We start from the raw sequence: 18189 nt of genomic DNA, 5'->3' as shown, positions 1-18189 counted from the left end.
TAACAGTCGTCAGCCCATCCGGGCCGGGGGCTCTAGAGTTTTTCAATTTTTTAAAAGATGTTCTCTATAGCTTCATTTCCTATATCCAACTCTACCCTGACATTTAATGAGAGTGCCTTTCACCTCAATTGAATGAGGTGTTTCTCTTACATCTGTGAGTAAACCTCACACCACTCTGACGCTTGTATTGGATTCACCAGAAAAGAATTTTGGGGAGTGTCGTTTTCATTAATGGTTCTCCAGATTTCTGTGGTATTTTTTGCTCTTATTTTGTGCAACCTCTGCTCCGCCTCTCGGTTCAGCATTGTTATTTTGTGCAGGTTCAACGGGTTATGATATTTTGGTTTGCATTTGTAAATCTCCTTGGCGTAGCCCTGCAACCGAATCTTCTTCAGGCGGGTAATGCTTTTCTTAAGTACTTTTTTCTTTTCTCTTATCGATCTATCGTATACACGACGATGTATAATTGTCAGTTTGTTCCCACTGTTTCCATCGTCTAACATTTATTCTTTTAGTAGAGGGACATAATCAATTCGCTGATTGCCTGCTTGTTGTTGAAGGGAGGCTATCAGTTCATTTAAGTTTGCATTCATCATCAGCACTGTTTCCGGCCGTATTCTTAATTTGTTTTTTCCCGGATGAATGCTTAACTCCTTGCCATGTAAGGTTTGGATATTGGATATTGTCACTGATGTTCCTGCATGTTAATTTCAATATGTTATGGTCACTTGCCTGTGTTGTTATCACTCACAAAGTTCCTGTAAATGTTTAACAGTATTAGGGCTTGCGTGTTACCTTTCTTTGATGAATGCATCCGCTGTGTGGGCCGCAACGAGGTGCAAGCTGGCTGCTGAGCGGGCTGCAGCCCGCAGGAAAGCCAAGCAAAGTAAAATATTGTACAAAGTAAAATATTGTAACCTAACACCAGCCAACTTATGTAAGATCATCACCGGCCCCCAGGGGCTTGCCCTCCAAGTAGTGATCGGCCCGGACACGGGCCGAATGGCCGATAGCCCAGTCCGACCCTGCCTCTTCCCGCCCAGTGTAAATGCTGTGAGATATTGCGAGCCGGGATAGAGGGGCACTGAGGAGAAGGCATTTTTTAAAATGAGCACAGTAAAGTGAGTCGCCGGCTTTGCAATGCTGCACAAAATGGAAGTGGGATTTGGGACAAGAGGGAATTCCTTTTGGACAATATCGTTAAGTGGTCAAAGGTCCTGTATCATACGCCACAACCCCCTTGTCGCTTTCCTAATGGGGTACATAGCCGTATTGCATGGAGAGTTTGAGGGGAACATTATCCCTTGATCTGGTGTGCATATAATGTTGCTTCGATCCTTTCCTCCACTTTTCTGGACAGGGGGTATTGCTTAACCCTGTTTAATATCGCTCCCGGTTTGAGAGTTATTTTTACAGGGGTCACTTCCCTCAGTAAGCCCACATCATGAGGGTTGGTGGTCCACAAATGGGGAGGCACTTATTGCATATTTGTGTCATAATAAGAAGGTGGTGCGCTGACGACAGCCATGAGGGGCTTGGTACTTTTCTATACTGCACCATTGCTTCACAGGGGATGTTTATTTCCAAAATAATTTCCCCATCATTGTTGTCGTCAGTGAACAGTTCTTCATCACTTAGCTCATGCAAAGGTATATTTGGGTCTATGCATAGCACTGTGCGCCATTCACATACATACCTGCCCATCCCTATTGCCACTATTCTCTTTGCAGACACTTTCACACCTTCTAAGTCTAAGGACAGTATGGTGCCAGCAACTATTTCGGGAGCAGCTACAGGGTGGAACACAAAATCAGGGGATACCCTCCATTCCTTCCTTGTGAGCTCAGGCACTGCTCTGGCAATACGCAGATCCCGTACACAAACATGTTGGGATTTACTAGTATCCCCCTCACCTTTAGTTTGTTGACCATGGTGTGTATCGACAGCATTACTCTGAGGGAGCACATGACTGGGGTGGAGCAAACAATTCCCCTGCCTGTAAATGATATGGTCATGTTTAGCTTGCTGAGTAAATCTTGTCCCAGTAAATTGACAGGGGAAATGTCATAGCAAAGTAGAGGTGCTTGCACTGTTTTGCCCCTATTTTACATCTAAATCGTCTGTATAAGGAAACGTTACTACAGCTCAAGAGAACCCTTGCATTTCGAGAATTTGGCCAGATAACAGAAAATCACCTTCACATATGAACTGTTTGTTCCCTATCTCTGCCCCAACCAGAGGTTCCTCTTCTGGATATTAGGTAGTGGATAGGAATGGACACGCTAGTGCTCTCTGTGGGCTGTCCTAGTCAGGGTGAGTGTGTCTGTCCCCAGGCAAGAGAAAATATTTTCACTGAGCATACATGCCCCTTGGTAGGGTGCTGGTGCACCGTTCGGGGTGGTAGCGAAAGTTTTGCTACTTCAGATAATCTCGTCTGAATTGTTTCTATTTCCCTTTCTTTGATCCTCCTACAATGGTGCACTATAATGCTTTGAATCTCAGGCCAGCCCTTGGATTCTATCCCTTCTATCTTGTCAAGGGCCTTCTGTACTTCCTTTGGGAGGCCTTTCTTTATGATGAAGTAAAATAGGGAGGTAGACTGGTCCGATGCGGTGCTTGTCTGCGTGCGCCACATCCCCTGGACCCAAAGAATGAACTGGGCAGCATCCTCCTCATCCCCCATAGTGCATTGCATTATCGAATGTAAGTCAGGGGTATCAGGGAAGGTTTTCCCCGAGGGCATCCCACACTTGTGCGCAAACATTATTAAATGATGCCCCATCATGAGTGTCGTTACTGATACTCACAGCCGGGAAACCTGCTTTCACCACACTGTGCCTGCTTGATCTCCTCTAGCCAATACCAGGAGGCTTTTTATATCTCCTAAAGTCAGGGCCATACCTGCAGTGTTTTTCTCAAAGGCATAGATCCATTTCCCTGTGCCCACCGTGTGTGGGGGGGGGACTTAAGGAGGTTGTTTTTGTCCATCTGAGCCCATCTGAGTTTTTGTCCATCTCCTGTTTCAGAGCCTCCTCTCCCATGTCTATCCCACTCTGGGGGCAGTCCACTGCACCCGCTGTCTCCCTCCCACTGCACCTTCTTCTGATTCATCAAAGTCACTCCAATACTCCTCGTCCCTCACGGAAGCCACAGTGCCATACCCCAAACTATCAGTTTCCCCTTCCCGTTCTACTTGTACTGCCCGCACTGTCAATCCTGAAAAGGAAATCTCCCAATTTCAATTCATCTTCGAGTATAAGAGGGATGTCTCTCTGAGGTTGAGGCCCTCCCTCTGATCCTTGTGTTGCTTCACACACAGCTCGTAATCAAGCCAACTCTGTACGGGTGGAGGTTAATGCCACCTCAAGATCTTGAGTATTTACTCCAGTATGGGCGGGGGTTGTGGTTGATGGGTCATTAGGTGGTGGAAGGGCTGTACTTGATGTAGTTGGTGCACTTGCCCTTGATGCATACGTTGGATTTGTTCACCCCTCTGCCGGCCTTGTGAGCAATGCATCCATTTTCTTAGGTTCCTCTTCCCCCATCTCCTTTACTTTCTCACCTCCCATTGTTACTGTTGGCACTTCTGAGCCTTTCTTCATCTTATTTGTGACAGGAATTTATTCGAATTTAATCCTCCACAAATCTAACACCTCCCTTCTGTTTTGAAGCTGCTTCCCTTTGTATTTTGCTGTTAGGTATGTGGATAGATGTTCTAATATTCCCTTATCAAACAATCGTTCTCCTGGCCAAGCATGTGACAATCCCTCCCCCTTCGTTTCTATCACCCATTGTCCATGGTATTTCTTAATTTGGTCTCTATACAGGGGAAGATGCTTGCCAATATGGGATAGTGGGGTGTCCATACCCATGGCTAAGATCCTATACCTTTTGTACAAGGTTCCTCCACTATGTGTAAGGCCCTTTCTCCCCTTTACCCTCTCTGTTATACCTTGGGCCTTCTTTGCAGATCAATCAATTAAATCTTATAACATCTCCCTCTCTCTCTCTGGTGTCAATGTACGATACAATACACAATCACATACAATGAAACATAAAACAAGTTTACCATCAACAAAAACAGAACATAAACAAAGAACAAAAAAACATGTAACTTCTTCTCCCCCCCTTTTTAAAGCAATATCCACTTTCTCACGTATTCATCATTCACATCACGTTTTGCCCCTCCCGGGCCTTCCTCCACATATATAAAAACACTGAAAATAATAAGCTAATATAACAAGTTAAAACTATGACCACTACTTATTCCCGAGCCCACTAATTATATGGGGCTCCTACTTTTATCTCCATATTTATTCTCTGCACTGGGCGAGACAGTGCAATGTGGATCTACCCTCCAACCCCTTTCGTAGCTAGGTTCCTGTATCTCCTCTGTATTTTCTTCTTATTTCTCTATATAAAAAACCTAATGGCCATAAAAAGAAAAAGCGCTTTGTTTTAACCAATCACCCAGTCCATTCAAGTTCACCCCTTGCGTGTTCCCTTCAATCACTGCTCTATATTCTTCAAATCCCATCATTTGTCTGTCCTTGCAATTTATACTCACATACCCGTGTTCTTCCAAGAACCTCAGCTTGCAGTCTATCTACAACGTCTGGGTCTCTGCCTGGGGCCACACGCGGCTCCAGCGAGCAGGATGGTATTCGCAAAGCCAGAACCCACAAGAACCTTTTTGTTCTATGTAAGCGTTTTTTGGGTACTGGTCAGCTGTAGATGGGCGCAGTCTTTCCGGAGAAGCCCTGGATCCAGCCACAGGCACGTGGGTCTCGAGGAAATTACGTCCGGGTCACCAAATGAAGGCAAGCACCTTTTTTTAAACGTGACCTCATAAAATACAAAAGTATAAGATGACACACCCCGTCAGGAAATGAGACCAAGAGATGAGTTGCAAGGATGACAAAGTTTATATAAAATAAAGTATGCCAGCAAAGAACTCTACTGCCCGAGAGCGCTCTGCTCAAAATTACATCATATATAGGTAACACTTCGGCATAGTTGATTGGCTGAAAACATATACTAAACCCAGCTCCATATGGGATGCCTGTTCTCCATTGGTTGTTGCTTCTCAGTCGATCATGGTGCACGTGGTCACCTGGGCTCATCTTCGCTGTGAAGGTCAGGGTGGTGAGGCGCTACAATGCTAACTATCTAAGCTAAAAAACAGGAACTAACAAATCACAAATAATGGTGGACACTTGATCATCACTTCGGAACGAGGGAATAATATATGGGCATGCCGACCTGCACATTCAGGGCACCTTTGATAGTACAGTTCCCGCTCCCAAGTGCCCAACCCAGGGGCTTCATCTACGGCCTGCCTGTCCTGGTGCCTCGTGATACGATCAGACATTTGTTGCTTTTGGAGGGAGTATACTGCCCTAAAGGATTAAACCTATGGTGGGTTTTCTGGAATGGTCAGTGCAAGGGGGTTTGATGGGTATCAGCATGAAAGAGTTTAGGGGGAGACCTGGGCTGGTGGCCTCTAGCTTGGCCATGGGTGCGAGGGCACAGGCAGTTTAGTGGCGGTGGATGGGCACTTGTGCTGGGGCCTGTTCTGGTCTCACGCTCTGCAGCGAGCACAGTCTGAAGAAGCGATACTGAACAATTGCAACAATGAATGGCTGGACTTCCGTGAGAACAAGACTCACGCAGAGCTGGTGATGTCTTGGGCTCTCTGTGCGAGGTGCTGGGGATAGGAGAGCTGTGTTTTACAAAGGGATGCTTTTCGGGCCTAGTTAAAAGATGGCGTCCAGTTTAATACAAAATGGTGTTTGGTCTCAAGGGTGTGAGCTATGTTATTTGTCTAAGTTTCTTCGCTCTATTAAGAGCGGACGCACCTTTGAGGTAGGTGTCTGTCCCCCCTTGGTCTACATGTGATCTATTTACTGCTGGACAGGCGAGGGGGCTGGCATAGGACCATCTCCTTCCCAAGACACTTCTCTGGAGGGTGCATTCAAGTGCCCAATTCTGATGTTGCATCACATAATCGCATCATAAGAAAATCAGAAATACGGGTGTGCCATGATGATGGATTCACAGAAAACCAATAGCACTCTGAGAAGTAACCAATGGTAGTTAAACAACTTGCAACCGCCTGATCAAAAATTATTCTTTGGTCTTGAATGGAAAGTTGGTAAATAAATAGATGGACAATACTAATTTGAATTATGAGATGCGTGTCAAGTACACTCGCCATTTCAGTCTTTCTTCAATTGTGTTTCTCAACTGCAGGTTTTGAAGGTGAAGAACAACAAAGATTACATCAAACCAGAGGATACACCTCAACAATCTGTTCATAAGGAAGTTGTTACATCGCCTTACATAAAATCCGGGTTGTTCAAGGTACAGTACAATCATTAGGTCAAGAAAAGATGTGAGCTTGATAAATGATTAAAAACGTTAATTCTCCACCCAAAAGACGAACATTGCATTTTTTGTTTTGTGAAAATCCCAAGATATTTAATCAAAACGGCTGTTTCATGTCAACCTTTAATGAGTTTCATTTGAAACAAATGTGTTACATATGTTTGAAGTTTAGGAAGGTTAGTGTTGAGATAGGACTTGTGATTGATCCTTCAAACTTGTTGTAAACAAAATCAAGAGGAGAGAGGGAATATTATGTGGAAACCGCAGGAATGGAAGGTCCTGTAGAGAGAAATTACACCTTTAGGAAGATTAATACTACCTCAAATTAATAAAAACCTATTCATTCTTTCAAACATGGTGTACAAGATGGAGAGTCTGGACTCTGGTGACCTTGGAGTTTCAAATGACCACCATCTTCATGCCCCTTGGTACCAAACCATCATCCAGAAATGTGAGTTCCCCCCTCACTCTCCACAACTGCTCGAACGCTGTTCTTGCCTCTGTGGTCCTTGCCTCAAACTTTTCGAGGACTCTCTGCCACTCCCCTTTCATTCCAGCAGCCTGGAGAATTCTGAAACATCCGTCATCAACTGAAGTATTTCGAATGTCGTCGGTACTCGTACTAGGGCGGTGCGACAAATAGTCTGCAGCGTTGATGGCCCAGGGGCGGAAAGTGAGTTCAACATCATACTACTGTAGGGCAAGGAGCCACTTTTCAATTCCCGCTGGCGGCTTGGAGGAAGAGCCTGTCATGATCGGTATCAGGGGTTTATGGTCCGTGATGTCCTTCACAGGTTTGCAGTTGATGTAGAGATGGTAATGCCTGCATCCCCAAAGCACCGCCAGGGCCTCTCTTTCAATTTGTGAATATGTCTGCTCGGTTGCTGAGAGCGCCCGGCTGGCAAAAGCCACTGGACGGTCCACACCATTTTCACCTGGCTGCATAAGGACGGCCCCCAAGCCGAACGGGGTGGCGTCCATTATTATCTCTGAATTTTTCTCCGGATTAAAGAATGCTGTTGTGTCCTCTGCTGTCAGCGCTCCCTTCATGTCGTCGGACGTGCTTTGTTCAAGCGCTGTCCACCTCCATGTGCATTACGTTAGACTTCAGAGTGATTCCGCAAGAGTGGCTAGGTTTCGTATAAACCGTCCACAATACGTGGCCCTCCCGAGAAAGCTACGCACCTCCGACACATTTATTGGGGCACATGCTTCCTTGATGTCCTTCAGCTTCATCGGGTCAGGGCATATGCCACTCTCTTGGAATACAAATCCAAAGAACTCGATCTGCATAAGCACAAATTTGTCCCGGTGCAGAGTGAGACTGAGATGTTGAATGCACTGCAGTACACTTTCCAATCTCTCCAGATGCTTCTGCTCTGACTTTGCGTAGACCATGATGTCATTGCTGATGTTAATTGCTCCTTCTAGCCCAGCCAGCTCCCCTCTGATGGAATTTTGGAAGACCTCCGCAGCCGAGGAGACCCCGAAGCGCAGACGCTTATATCTGTATAGCCCTTTGTGTGTGCTAAAGGTAGTAATGTAGCGCGACACCGTTCGAGCTGGTGGTAAACACCACAGAGATCCAACTTGGAAAAGTAACGGGTGCCTTGTAGGTCCGCCAGGATGTCAACCAGGGTCGATGTAATGTGTCGATCCCGATGCATTGCTCTGTTCGGTAGACGCATGTCCACACAGATGCGTATGGCGTCCGGCTGTTTGGGTTTTCTTGCAATCACTATAGGAGAGACCCACGGAGTCGGATCTTGCACCTTCTTGATGATGTCTAGTCTGATCAGATTGTCGAGTTCTTGTTCCATGAGGCCTCTCAGGTGAAAGGGCACCCTGCGATGCTTCAACACGACTGGTTGCGCCGTGTTGTCATTGTGCAGCTGCACTGGGTCTCCCACGAGTTTCCCAATTCCGGTGAATTTTATTTATTTATTTATTTATTTATTTATTTATTTATTTATTGCATTTGATTATATGCTCAAACCCGGGGGTGTCACAGCATAGGTTACAAGATTACAGTAAGGCTTTCTGGTTACAAGGGCAAAAGTTGTTAGGTGATAACTGGAACAATAGCATGGTATATACAGTGCAAATATAGGTTGACAGCAGTGACACGTAGAGGTATACAGCACGACATGTGGTTATAAGCAGGACTTATGCTGAGGGCAGGTTACAATTTGTTGAAAAGCCAGGTTTTTAGTAGTTTCTTAAAGTGGGTGTGAGAGGACTCGTTGCTTATTTTCAAGGGGAGTGAGTTCCAGATTCTGGGAGCTGCTACGGGGAAGCTGGAACCTCCTGTTCTTGAGTTCTTGAAATGGGGGATGAGTAATTGTGTGCTAGAGTTGGATCTGAGTGATCTAGTTGCTGTTTTGCGAGTGATACATTGATTTAGATAGGTAGGGGCGTTTTGGGTGATGCATTTATGTGTGGTGGTAAGTGTTTTGTGTAGTATTCTGGCTTGTATGGGTAACCAATGTACCTCTCTCCTAGTCTGTGATATGTGGTCCCTTTTTGATTCCAAGTGCTGCTCTTAGTGCTTTGTTTTGCAATAATTGCAATTTGTCTAGATTTTTCTTATTAGTGCCTAACCATAGTATATTGCAATAGTCTAACTTAAAAAGAATAAGGGCTCTTGCTAGTGTGATGCAGTTATGTGGAGTGAGAAATTGTTGACTCAGGGCAATGAGATTAGCCGTGTAGGTGGTGGAAGAGGCGAGTGAGTTCATATGTTTACTCATGGTGAGGCTTGAGTCTAGGTAAACCCCTAGAGTTTTAGATAGGAATAGGAGTACCATCTATAATAATAGACGTATAGTCCTGATGTAACCTTTTCAGTCGGCTGGAGAACCTACAATGAGGATCTCTGTCTTTTCACCATTAAGGCATAGACTGTTTGTTGCCATCCAATTTTGAATGAGAGAGTAGATTTTATTTATGAGGCTAGTTTCTTGTTCTTGATTACCAGTGATTGGGATGAGTATCTGTGTATTGTCCGCAAAGTTAGTATAGATTACTCCCATGGCATCTATTGCTGCGAAGAGAAGATTTGTGTAAGCATTGTAGAGGGTGGGGGTGTCATGAACCCTCTTGGTTGGCGATGGATGCCGTTGTTACGGCTTCGCCGCCATTAACACTGCCACCACGTTTTTTTCACGTTTCTCTGTTTACGGTCTAGTGTTTTTTCCTCTGTTCTTCGTCTCGCCTATTTACTTCCTGCTACCCATGATTCCTTGCGTTGCAACCGTCTCCTTTCGTTTTCACGGTGAGACGCTTACAGTGCTTTTCTCTCGCTCGCTCTTGTTCCCCCTTCTGGGGATTTCTCTCCCTTCTTTTTTCCTTCCTTCCCGTCTCCCTGGCGGCTCCTCTCCTCCGCCGGTTTTCCCTCTGCTGCTGTGTTTGGACGCTTACCGGCTACTTGCCAGTGTTCTTTCCTTCCTTGTCATTTCCTCTCCGGAAGGATCTTCGATTTGTTTACCTAAAGGATCCCGAGGCAATTGAATTTCACTACCACTACAGCGACTACTACATCTCTCATCGCAATCCACGACTACAACTCAGGGGTTTTTTCCGCCTTTGGGCTTTTTCCCCTTACCCGCCTGCATACGGGAACGGAGCCAAGGTGGTAACCAATACAGAGTTCCACCACGGCTTCATTCCGTGTCAGAGCATTCACAACAAAGAGTAAAAAGGATTACCTTGCCCACAGACACGGCGTCGGAGCCTCAGACCCTGAAGACTCAGGTGAGGAGAGTGGTGCCTCGGGTGGGAAAGTGAAGCATTTGGACAATACCCTTACGGTGACTTCAAGTCATTCTCCAGATTGTGACAGTTTGCAACGCCCGAAGATACCAATGGCTACTCCAGAACAGTTGCAGGATCAAATCCAAGAACTATGGAAAGCTGTACAGTCCCTTTCTCAAGAGCTTCAGACTGTTAAGGCAGAAAATGTGGTATTAAAACAATTGGTTTTGGGCAAAGAACCTTCCCCTCCCCCAGAATTGCCACCTATGGCCCTATCTTCGGGGAAGTTCGACGGTTCTCCCAAAAAACTTAAAGAGTTTCTGGAAGCTGCCACTATTTACTTCACTTTCCGCCCTCATATGTTTTCTTCTGATCAGGCTAAGGTTGGCTTCCTCATATCGAATATGGTGGGCAATGCCCTTGCGTGGGCTACACCTCTTGTGACAGGAGAAGACCCGGTTCTACAGAATTACGGGAATTTTAAGGTTCTTCTCAGAGAATCCTTTGAAAGACATGAACTCACCTACACTGCTTGTGAGGATCTCCTGGATGTTAAACAGGGAGCCTCAGATCTCCTCACCTACATTACTAGATTTAAGACTCTGGCGGCCGGGGCCGGTTGGCCTTAACAGGCACAATTTGCCATTTTTCGTAGAGGTCTCAAAGAGGAGATAAAGGACGAACTAGCCCGGTCTCCCCGACCTGCCTCTTTTTCGGATCTTTTATCCTCGGTCCTACAGATTGAACATCGTCTCCATGAGAGACGTAATGAAAGAAGACGTTACAGAGAAAATCCCTCTACCATAGGGACATCATCCAACACTCTTCCTCCATCTTCTAAACAGAGTGAAGAACCTATGCAGATTGGAACCACCCGAGCACCACTCACCATGGAAGAAAGAAGAAGACGAAGAGAAAGAGGGCTTTGCGCCTACTGTGGGTCTGACAAACATCTGCTCAAGGACTGTTCCGATCTACCTCAACGGCGTTCGGGAAACGAATCACCCCGGTTTTAACAGGGACAGAAAACCGGTGGTTACCTAAATCTTCCAGTCCCTACGTTTCTTTGGCTGTATCCACAAAGAAGACACCTGAAGATTCCAGACTCATGGTTATCAATATCAGCGTGATGATCCAAGATCAGCTCGTAGAGACTTTGGCACTCTTAGACTGCGGAGCAGCCGGTAACTTCGTTGATACCTTATGGGTTGACAAGGTGGGCCTCAAAAGGCTAGCTAGACTCGAAGACCAGAAGGTGGAAGGTGTAGATGGTACTCCCTTGTCTTCAGGACCCATAACGCAGACGACTGAGGAGCTAGAAGTCCGAATTTCCCAGCATGTGGAGAGTCTTAAATTTGACATCATTAGAGCTGCCCATTTTCCAGTTATTTTGGGAATCACTTGGCTCAGGAGACATAACCCACAAATAGATTGGGTATCTAATTTGCTACGTTTCGAGTCTGAGTTTTGCAAGAAGCATTGTATTCCTCAACAATCTTATCTACAACTACAGGTCACCCCTGCTTCTTGTCAGGAATACTCAACTGTCCATAATATGGCACATCTTGGTGAGGCTTTCAGAGAGGTTTTCACAGAAGTCAAGCCAGCACCTTTACCACCCCATCGTCCTGAGGACTGCTCTATTGATCTTGAGCCCAACGCACTGGTTCCGTTCGGTCGTATGTTTTCCTTGTCCAGATCCGAGAAGGAGGTCTTACGAACTTACCTGGATGTGAATCTGCACAATGGCCTCATTCAACCTTCAAAATCTCCTGCCGGAGCTCCCTTTTTCTTCATCTCCAAGAGGGATTCCAAAGAATTACGACCTTGCATTGATTATAGAGGTCTCAACAAGGTCACTGTCAGAGACCGCTATCCTATGCCACTCATCACAGACATTCTTGAGGCGGTTCAAGGTGCTCACATTTTCACTAAGCTGGATCTTCGCAATGCATACCATTTATTGCGCATTGCTAAGGGTGATGAATGGAAGACGGCTTTTCGAACACCCTTCGGATTGTTTGAATATAGAGTCATGCCCTTTGGGCTAGTTAATGCTCCCGCAGTTTTCCAAAGATTTATGGACCGCATGTTTTCGGATCTCTTATTTGTTTCAGTGATCATCTATCTAGACGATATTCTTGTATTTTCCATCAACAAGCAAGAACACGAAGAGCATGTCCGGACAGTGCTTTCTCGACTTAAGGAGAACAGTTTACTAGCCAAACCTGAAAAATGCCAGTTCGGGGTCTCAAGCATTCCCTATTTGGGGTTTATTTTGTCGGACCGGGGTATCTCCATGGACCCTCGCAAGGTGTCTGCCATTTTAGAGTGGTCTTCTCCCACCTCTGTCAAAGAGGTTCAGAGATTCTTGGGTTTAACAAACTTTTACAGAAGATTTATACCCCGGTTCTCCGAGATGGTGCTACCTATAACCACACTTCTCAAGAAATCATCTGGAACCTTTGTGTGGTCATCGACGGCAGAGTCTAGTTTCAGACATCTCAAAACTTTGTTTTGCTCAGCACCCATATTGCTCCAGGCCGATCAAACTAAACAGTTTATCGTGGAAACTGATGCCTCTTCCGCGGCCATCGGTGCTGCCTTGCTCCAGGAGTTCGAAGGTATAGAACATCCAGTCGCCTACCTCTCTCGCACTCTGACCATCAGTCAACTTCACTATACCGTCCTTGAAAAGGAGTTACTAGCTATGAAATTGGCCTGTGAGGAATGGCGACATCTGTTATTGGGTGCCAGTATTCCCTTCATCATTCGCACGGATCATAAGAATCTAAAGGTCCTGCAGTCCCTCGAATGTGCCAACTCTCGCCAGGCGCGATGGGCTTATTTTTTTTCCCAATACGATTTCACCATTACCTATTTACCAGGCTCTCAGAATGTCCTAGCCGACGCCTTGTCTCGCAAGGAGTTGGTTGCTGGTTCGGGCCACCTCTCAACCAAACTTATGTTTCCATCTACTCGCATAGTGGCACCTCTTCACACTTTTCTACAGGAACTCAAAGAAGCTTCAGACTCTGAACCCTGCTTTAGAGACAAATGCTTGGCGTCTCAGTTTCATACCAAAGATGGTCTCTGGTTCTACAAGAACCGACTTTACATACCTTCAGGACATCTCCGCAAGAGGATTCTCTACTGGTGCCATGACAGCCGAGTTGCAGGACATCGAGGCCAGGCAAACACCATTGAACTCATAAAACGCTCGTTTTTCTGGCCCAATCTTCGACGAGAAGTCCAGTCATACATAAAAGCATGCCCAGTCTGCGCTATGGCAAAGAATCCAACAGGCAAACCGTTAGGTCTCCTTACTCAGCCTGACATACCACAAAGGCCATGGGGGAACTTGTCTACTGACTTCATTGTGGATTTACCCTTATCAGAGTCCTGTTCTTGCATCATGGTAACAATAGATTCATTCACCAAGATGGCCCATTTCTCTCCACTGGAGGGCTTACCTACGGCCAATCGCATGGCCGAAGTTTTTGCCAGAGATATATTTCGTCTTCATGGTTTGCCCGATAAGATTACTTCGGACTGGGGTAGCCAATATATTTCTAAATTCTGGAAGGCTTTGTGTTCCCGGTTAGGTATTGTCCGTGCTCGTTCATCTGGCTACCATCCCCAGACTAATGGTCAGACGGAAAGACTCAATTCCACTCTGGAACAATATCTCAGATGCTACATAAATAGACTCCAAGATAATTGGGTACAACTCCTCCCCACGGCAGAATTCACCTACAACAACTCCAAACACTCTGCCACGGGTATCTCTCCTTTTTACTGCAACTACGGACTTCATCCCAAGTCCATTTGGCCCATTGCTTCTCACACCAGTAACTCTCCTGCTGCCGAAGCTGCTTTATCGGAAATTTCTGAGGCTCACCGGACGGCCAGAGACAGTCTAGCGAGGAGCCGTAGAACCTACAAAACCCTTGCTGATCAACATCGCCAAACGGCCCCCACTTGGACTAAAGGGATGAAGGTATGGCTTTCGACCAAATATTTACCAAGGTGGATCCGGTCCTCCAAGTTGTCTCCTCGGTTCCTGGGTCCGTTTCCCATCCTAGAAAGAATCAACCCGGTGGCTTACAAGATTCAACTACCCTCCTACCTTCGCCGGGTGCACCCGGTGTTTCATACCTCCCTTCTCAAAGAATCACGAACTGAACCACATTTTAGGTCTAAACCCTTGCAAGACATTTCACCCAGAGACTCCCAGGAGGTGTATGAAGTTTCTAAAATCCGTGACTCCCGCTACTACCGGGGACGTTTACAATATCTCATTTCCTGGAAGGGGTATCCCAGGTCTGAAGATTCCTGGGAACCTGTGCATTTTGTCAAAGCGCCCCGCCTAGTAGCTAAATTTCATCAGTGCCATCCTGGTAAGCCGGGCGGGGTGGGCAGTAAGAGGGGGCATACTGTCATGAACCCTCTTGGTTGGCGATGGATGCCGTTGTTACGGCTTCGCCGCCATTAACACTGCCACCACGTTTTTTTCACGTTTCTCTGTTTACGGTCTAGTGTTTTTTCCTCTGTTCTTCGTCTCGCCTATTTACTTCCTGCTACCCATGATTCCTTGCGTTGCAACCGTCTCCTTTCGTTTTCACGGTGAGACGCTTACAGTGCTTTTCTCTCGCTCGCTCTTGTTCCCCCTTCTGGGGATTTCTCTCCCTTCTTTTTTCCTTCCTTCCCGTCTCCCTGGCGGCTCCTCTCCTCCGCCGGTTTTCCCTCTGCTGCTGTGTTTGGACGCTTACCGGCTACTTGCCAGTGTTCTTTCCTTCCTTGTCATTTCCTCTCCGGAAGGATCTTCGATTTGTTTACCTAAAGGATCCCGAGGCAATTGAATTTCACTACCACTACAGCGACTACTACATCTCTCATCGCAATCCACGACTACAACTCAGGGGTTTTTTCCGCCTTTGGGCTTTTTCCCCTTACCCGCCTGCATACGGGAACGGAGCCAAGGTGGTAACCAATACAGAGTTCCACCACGGCTTCATTCCGTGTCAGAGCATTCACAACGAAGAGTAAAAAGGATTACCTTGCCCACAGACACGGCGTCGGAGCCTCAGACCCTGAAGACTCAGGTGAGGAGAGTGGTGCCTCGGGTGGGAAAGTGAAGCATTTGGACAATACCCTTACGGTGACTTCAAGTCATTCTCCAGATTGTGACAGTTTGCAACGCCCGAAGATACCAATGGCTACTCCAGAACAGTTGCAGGATCAAATCCAAGAACTATGGAAAGCTGTACAGTCCCTTTCTCAAGAGCTTCAGACTGTTAAGGCAGAAAATGTGGTATTAAAACAATTGGTTTTGGGCAAAGAACCTTCCCCTCCCCCAGAATTGCCACCTATGGCCCTATCTTCGGGGAAGTTCGACGGTTCTCCCAAAAAACTTAAAGAGTTTCTGGAAGCTGCCACTATTTACTTCACTTTCCGCCCTCATATGTTTTCTTCTGATCAGGCTAAGGTTGGCTTCCTCATATCGAATATGGTGGGCAATGCCCTTGCGTGGGCTACACCTCTTGTGACAGGAGAAGACCCGGTTCTACAGAATTACGGGAATTTTAAGGTTCTTCTCAGAGAATCCTTTGAAAGACATGAACTCACCTACACTGCTTGTGAGGATCTCCTGGATGTTAAACAGGGAGCCTCAGATCTCCTCACCTACATTACTAGATTTAAGACTCTGGCGGCCGGGGCCGGTTGGCCTTAACAGGCACAATTTGCCATTTTTCGTAGAGGTCTCAAAGAGGAGATAAAGGACGAACTAGCCCGGTCTCCCCGACCTGCCTCTTTTTCGGATCTTTTATCCTCGGTCCTACAGATTGAACATCGTCTCCATGAGAGACGTAATGAAAGAAGACGTTACAGAGAAAATCCCTCTACCATAGGGACATCATCCAACACTCTTCCTCCATCTTCTAAACAGAGTGAAGAACCTATGCAGATTGGAACCACCCGAGCACCACTCACCATGGAAGAAAGAAGAAGACGAAGAGAAAGAGGGCTTTGCGCCTACTGTGGGTCTGACAAACATCTGCTCAAGGACTGTTCCGATCTACCTCAACGGCGTTCGGGAAACGAATCACCCCGGTTTTAACAGGGACAGAAAACCGGTGGTTACCTAAATCTTCCAGTCCCTACGTTTCTTTGGCTGTATCCACAAAGAAGACACCTGAAGATTCCAGACTCATGGTTATCAATATCAGCGTGATGATCCAAGATCAGCTCGTAGAGACTTTGGCACTCTTAGACTGCGGAGCAGCCGGTAACTTCGTTGATACCTTATGGGTTGACAAGGTGGGCCTCAAAAGGCTAGCTAGACTCGAAGACCAGAAGGTGGAAGGTGTAGATGGTACTCCCTTGTCTTCAGGACCCATAACGCAGACGACTGAGGAGCTAGAAGTCCGAATTTCCCAGCATGTGGAGAGTCTTAAATTTGACATCATTAGAGCTGCCCATTTTCCAGTTATTTTGGGAATCACTTGGCTCAGGAGACATAACCCACAAATAGATTGGGTATCTAATTTGCTACGTTTCGAGTCTGAGTTTTGCAAGAAGCATTGTATTCCTCAACAATCTTATCTACAACTACAGGTCACCCCTGCTTCTTGTCAGGAATACTCAACTGTCCATAATATGGCACATCTTGGTGAGGCTTTCAGAGAGGTTTTCACAGAAGTCAAGCCAGCACCTTTACCACCCCATCGTCCTGAGGACTGCTCTATTGATCTTGAGCCCAACGCACTGGTTCCGTTCGGTCGTATGTTTTCCTTGTCCAGATCCGAGAAGGAGGTCTTACGAACTTACCTGGATGTGAATCTGCACAATGGCCTCATTCAACCTTCAAAATCTCCTGCCGGAGCTCCCTTTTTCTTCATCTCCAAGAGGGATTCCAAAGAATTACGACCTTGCATTGATTATAGAGGTCTCAACAAGGTCACTGTCAGAGACCGCTATCCTATGCCACTCATCACAGACATTCTTGAGGCGGTTCAAGGTGCTCACATTTTCACTAAGCTGGATCTTCGCAATGCATACCATTTATTGCGCATTGCTAAGGGTGATGAATGGAAGACGGCTTTTCGAACACCCTTCGGATTGTTTGAATATAGAGTCATGCCCTTTGGGCTAGTTAATGCTCCCGCAGTTTTCCAAAGATTTATGGACCGCATGTTTTCGGATCTCTTATTTGTTTCAGTGATCATCTATCTAGACGATATTCTTGTATTTTCCATCAACAAGCAAGAACACGAAGAGCATGTCCGGACAGTGCTTTCTCGACTTAAGGAGAACAGTTTACTAGCCAAACCTGAAAAATGCCAGTTCGGGGTCTCGAGCATTCCCTATTTGGGGTTTATTTTGTCGGACCGGGGTATCTCCATGGACCCTCGCAAGGTGTCTGCCATTTTAGAGTGGTCTTCTCCCACCTCTGTCAAAGAGGTTCAGAGATTCTTGGGTTTAACAAACTTTTACAGAAGATTTATACCCCGGTTCTCCGAGATGGTGCTACCTATAACCACACTTCTCAAGAAATCATCTGGAACCTTTGTGTGGTCATCGACGGCAGAGTCTAGTTTCAGACATCTCAAAACTTTGTTTTGCTCAGCACCCATATTGCTCCAGGCCGATCAAACTAAACAGTTTATCGTGGAAACTGATGCCTCTTCCGCGGCCATCGGTGCTGCCTTGCTCCAGGAGTTCGAAGGTATAGAACATCCAGTCGCCTACCTCTCTCGCACTCTGACCATCAGTCAACTTCACTATACCGTCCTTGAAAAGGAGTTACTAGCTATGAAATTGGCCTGTGAGGAATGGCGACATCTGTTATTGGGTGCCAGTATTCCCTTCATCATTCGCACGGATCATAAGAATCTAAAGGTCCTGCAGTCCCTCGAATGTGCCAACTCTCGCCAGGCGCGATGGGCTTATTTTTTTTCCCAATACGATTTCACCATTACCTATTTACCAGGCTCTCAGAATGTCCTAGCCGACGCCTTGTCTCGCAAGGAGTTGGTTGCTGGTTCG

At 46.3% G+C, this 18189-nt stretch overlaps 1 protein-coding gene across 2 annotated transcripts in view; it reads left to right on the top strand.

Moving 5' to 3' along the window:
• LOC138525571 (uncharacterized) overlaps positions 1 to 18189 on the top strand; it is a 281870-nt gene that overhangs the window by 82834 nt on the left and 180847 nt on the right. For both annotated transcript variants that reach the window (XM_069635608.1, XM_069635607.1), the window contains exon 2: positions 6253 to 6363. In XM_069635608.1, coding sequence (XP_069491709.1) covers positions 6253 to 6363 — 111 coding nt within the window. The remainder of the gene's footprint in view (positions 1 to 6252; positions 6364 to 18189) is intronic.

Source organism: Ambystoma mexicanum, chromosome 7p, assembly GCF_040938575.1.
Source record: "Ambystoma mexicanum isolate Mex_15411 chromosome 7p, UKY_AmexF1_1, whole genome shotgun sequence".
Lineage (NCBI taxonomy): Eukaryota > Metazoa > Chordata > Amphibia > Caudata > Ambystomatidae > Ambystoma > Ambystoma mexicanum.
This window is presented reverse-complemented; position numbering and strand designations above follow the sequence as displayed.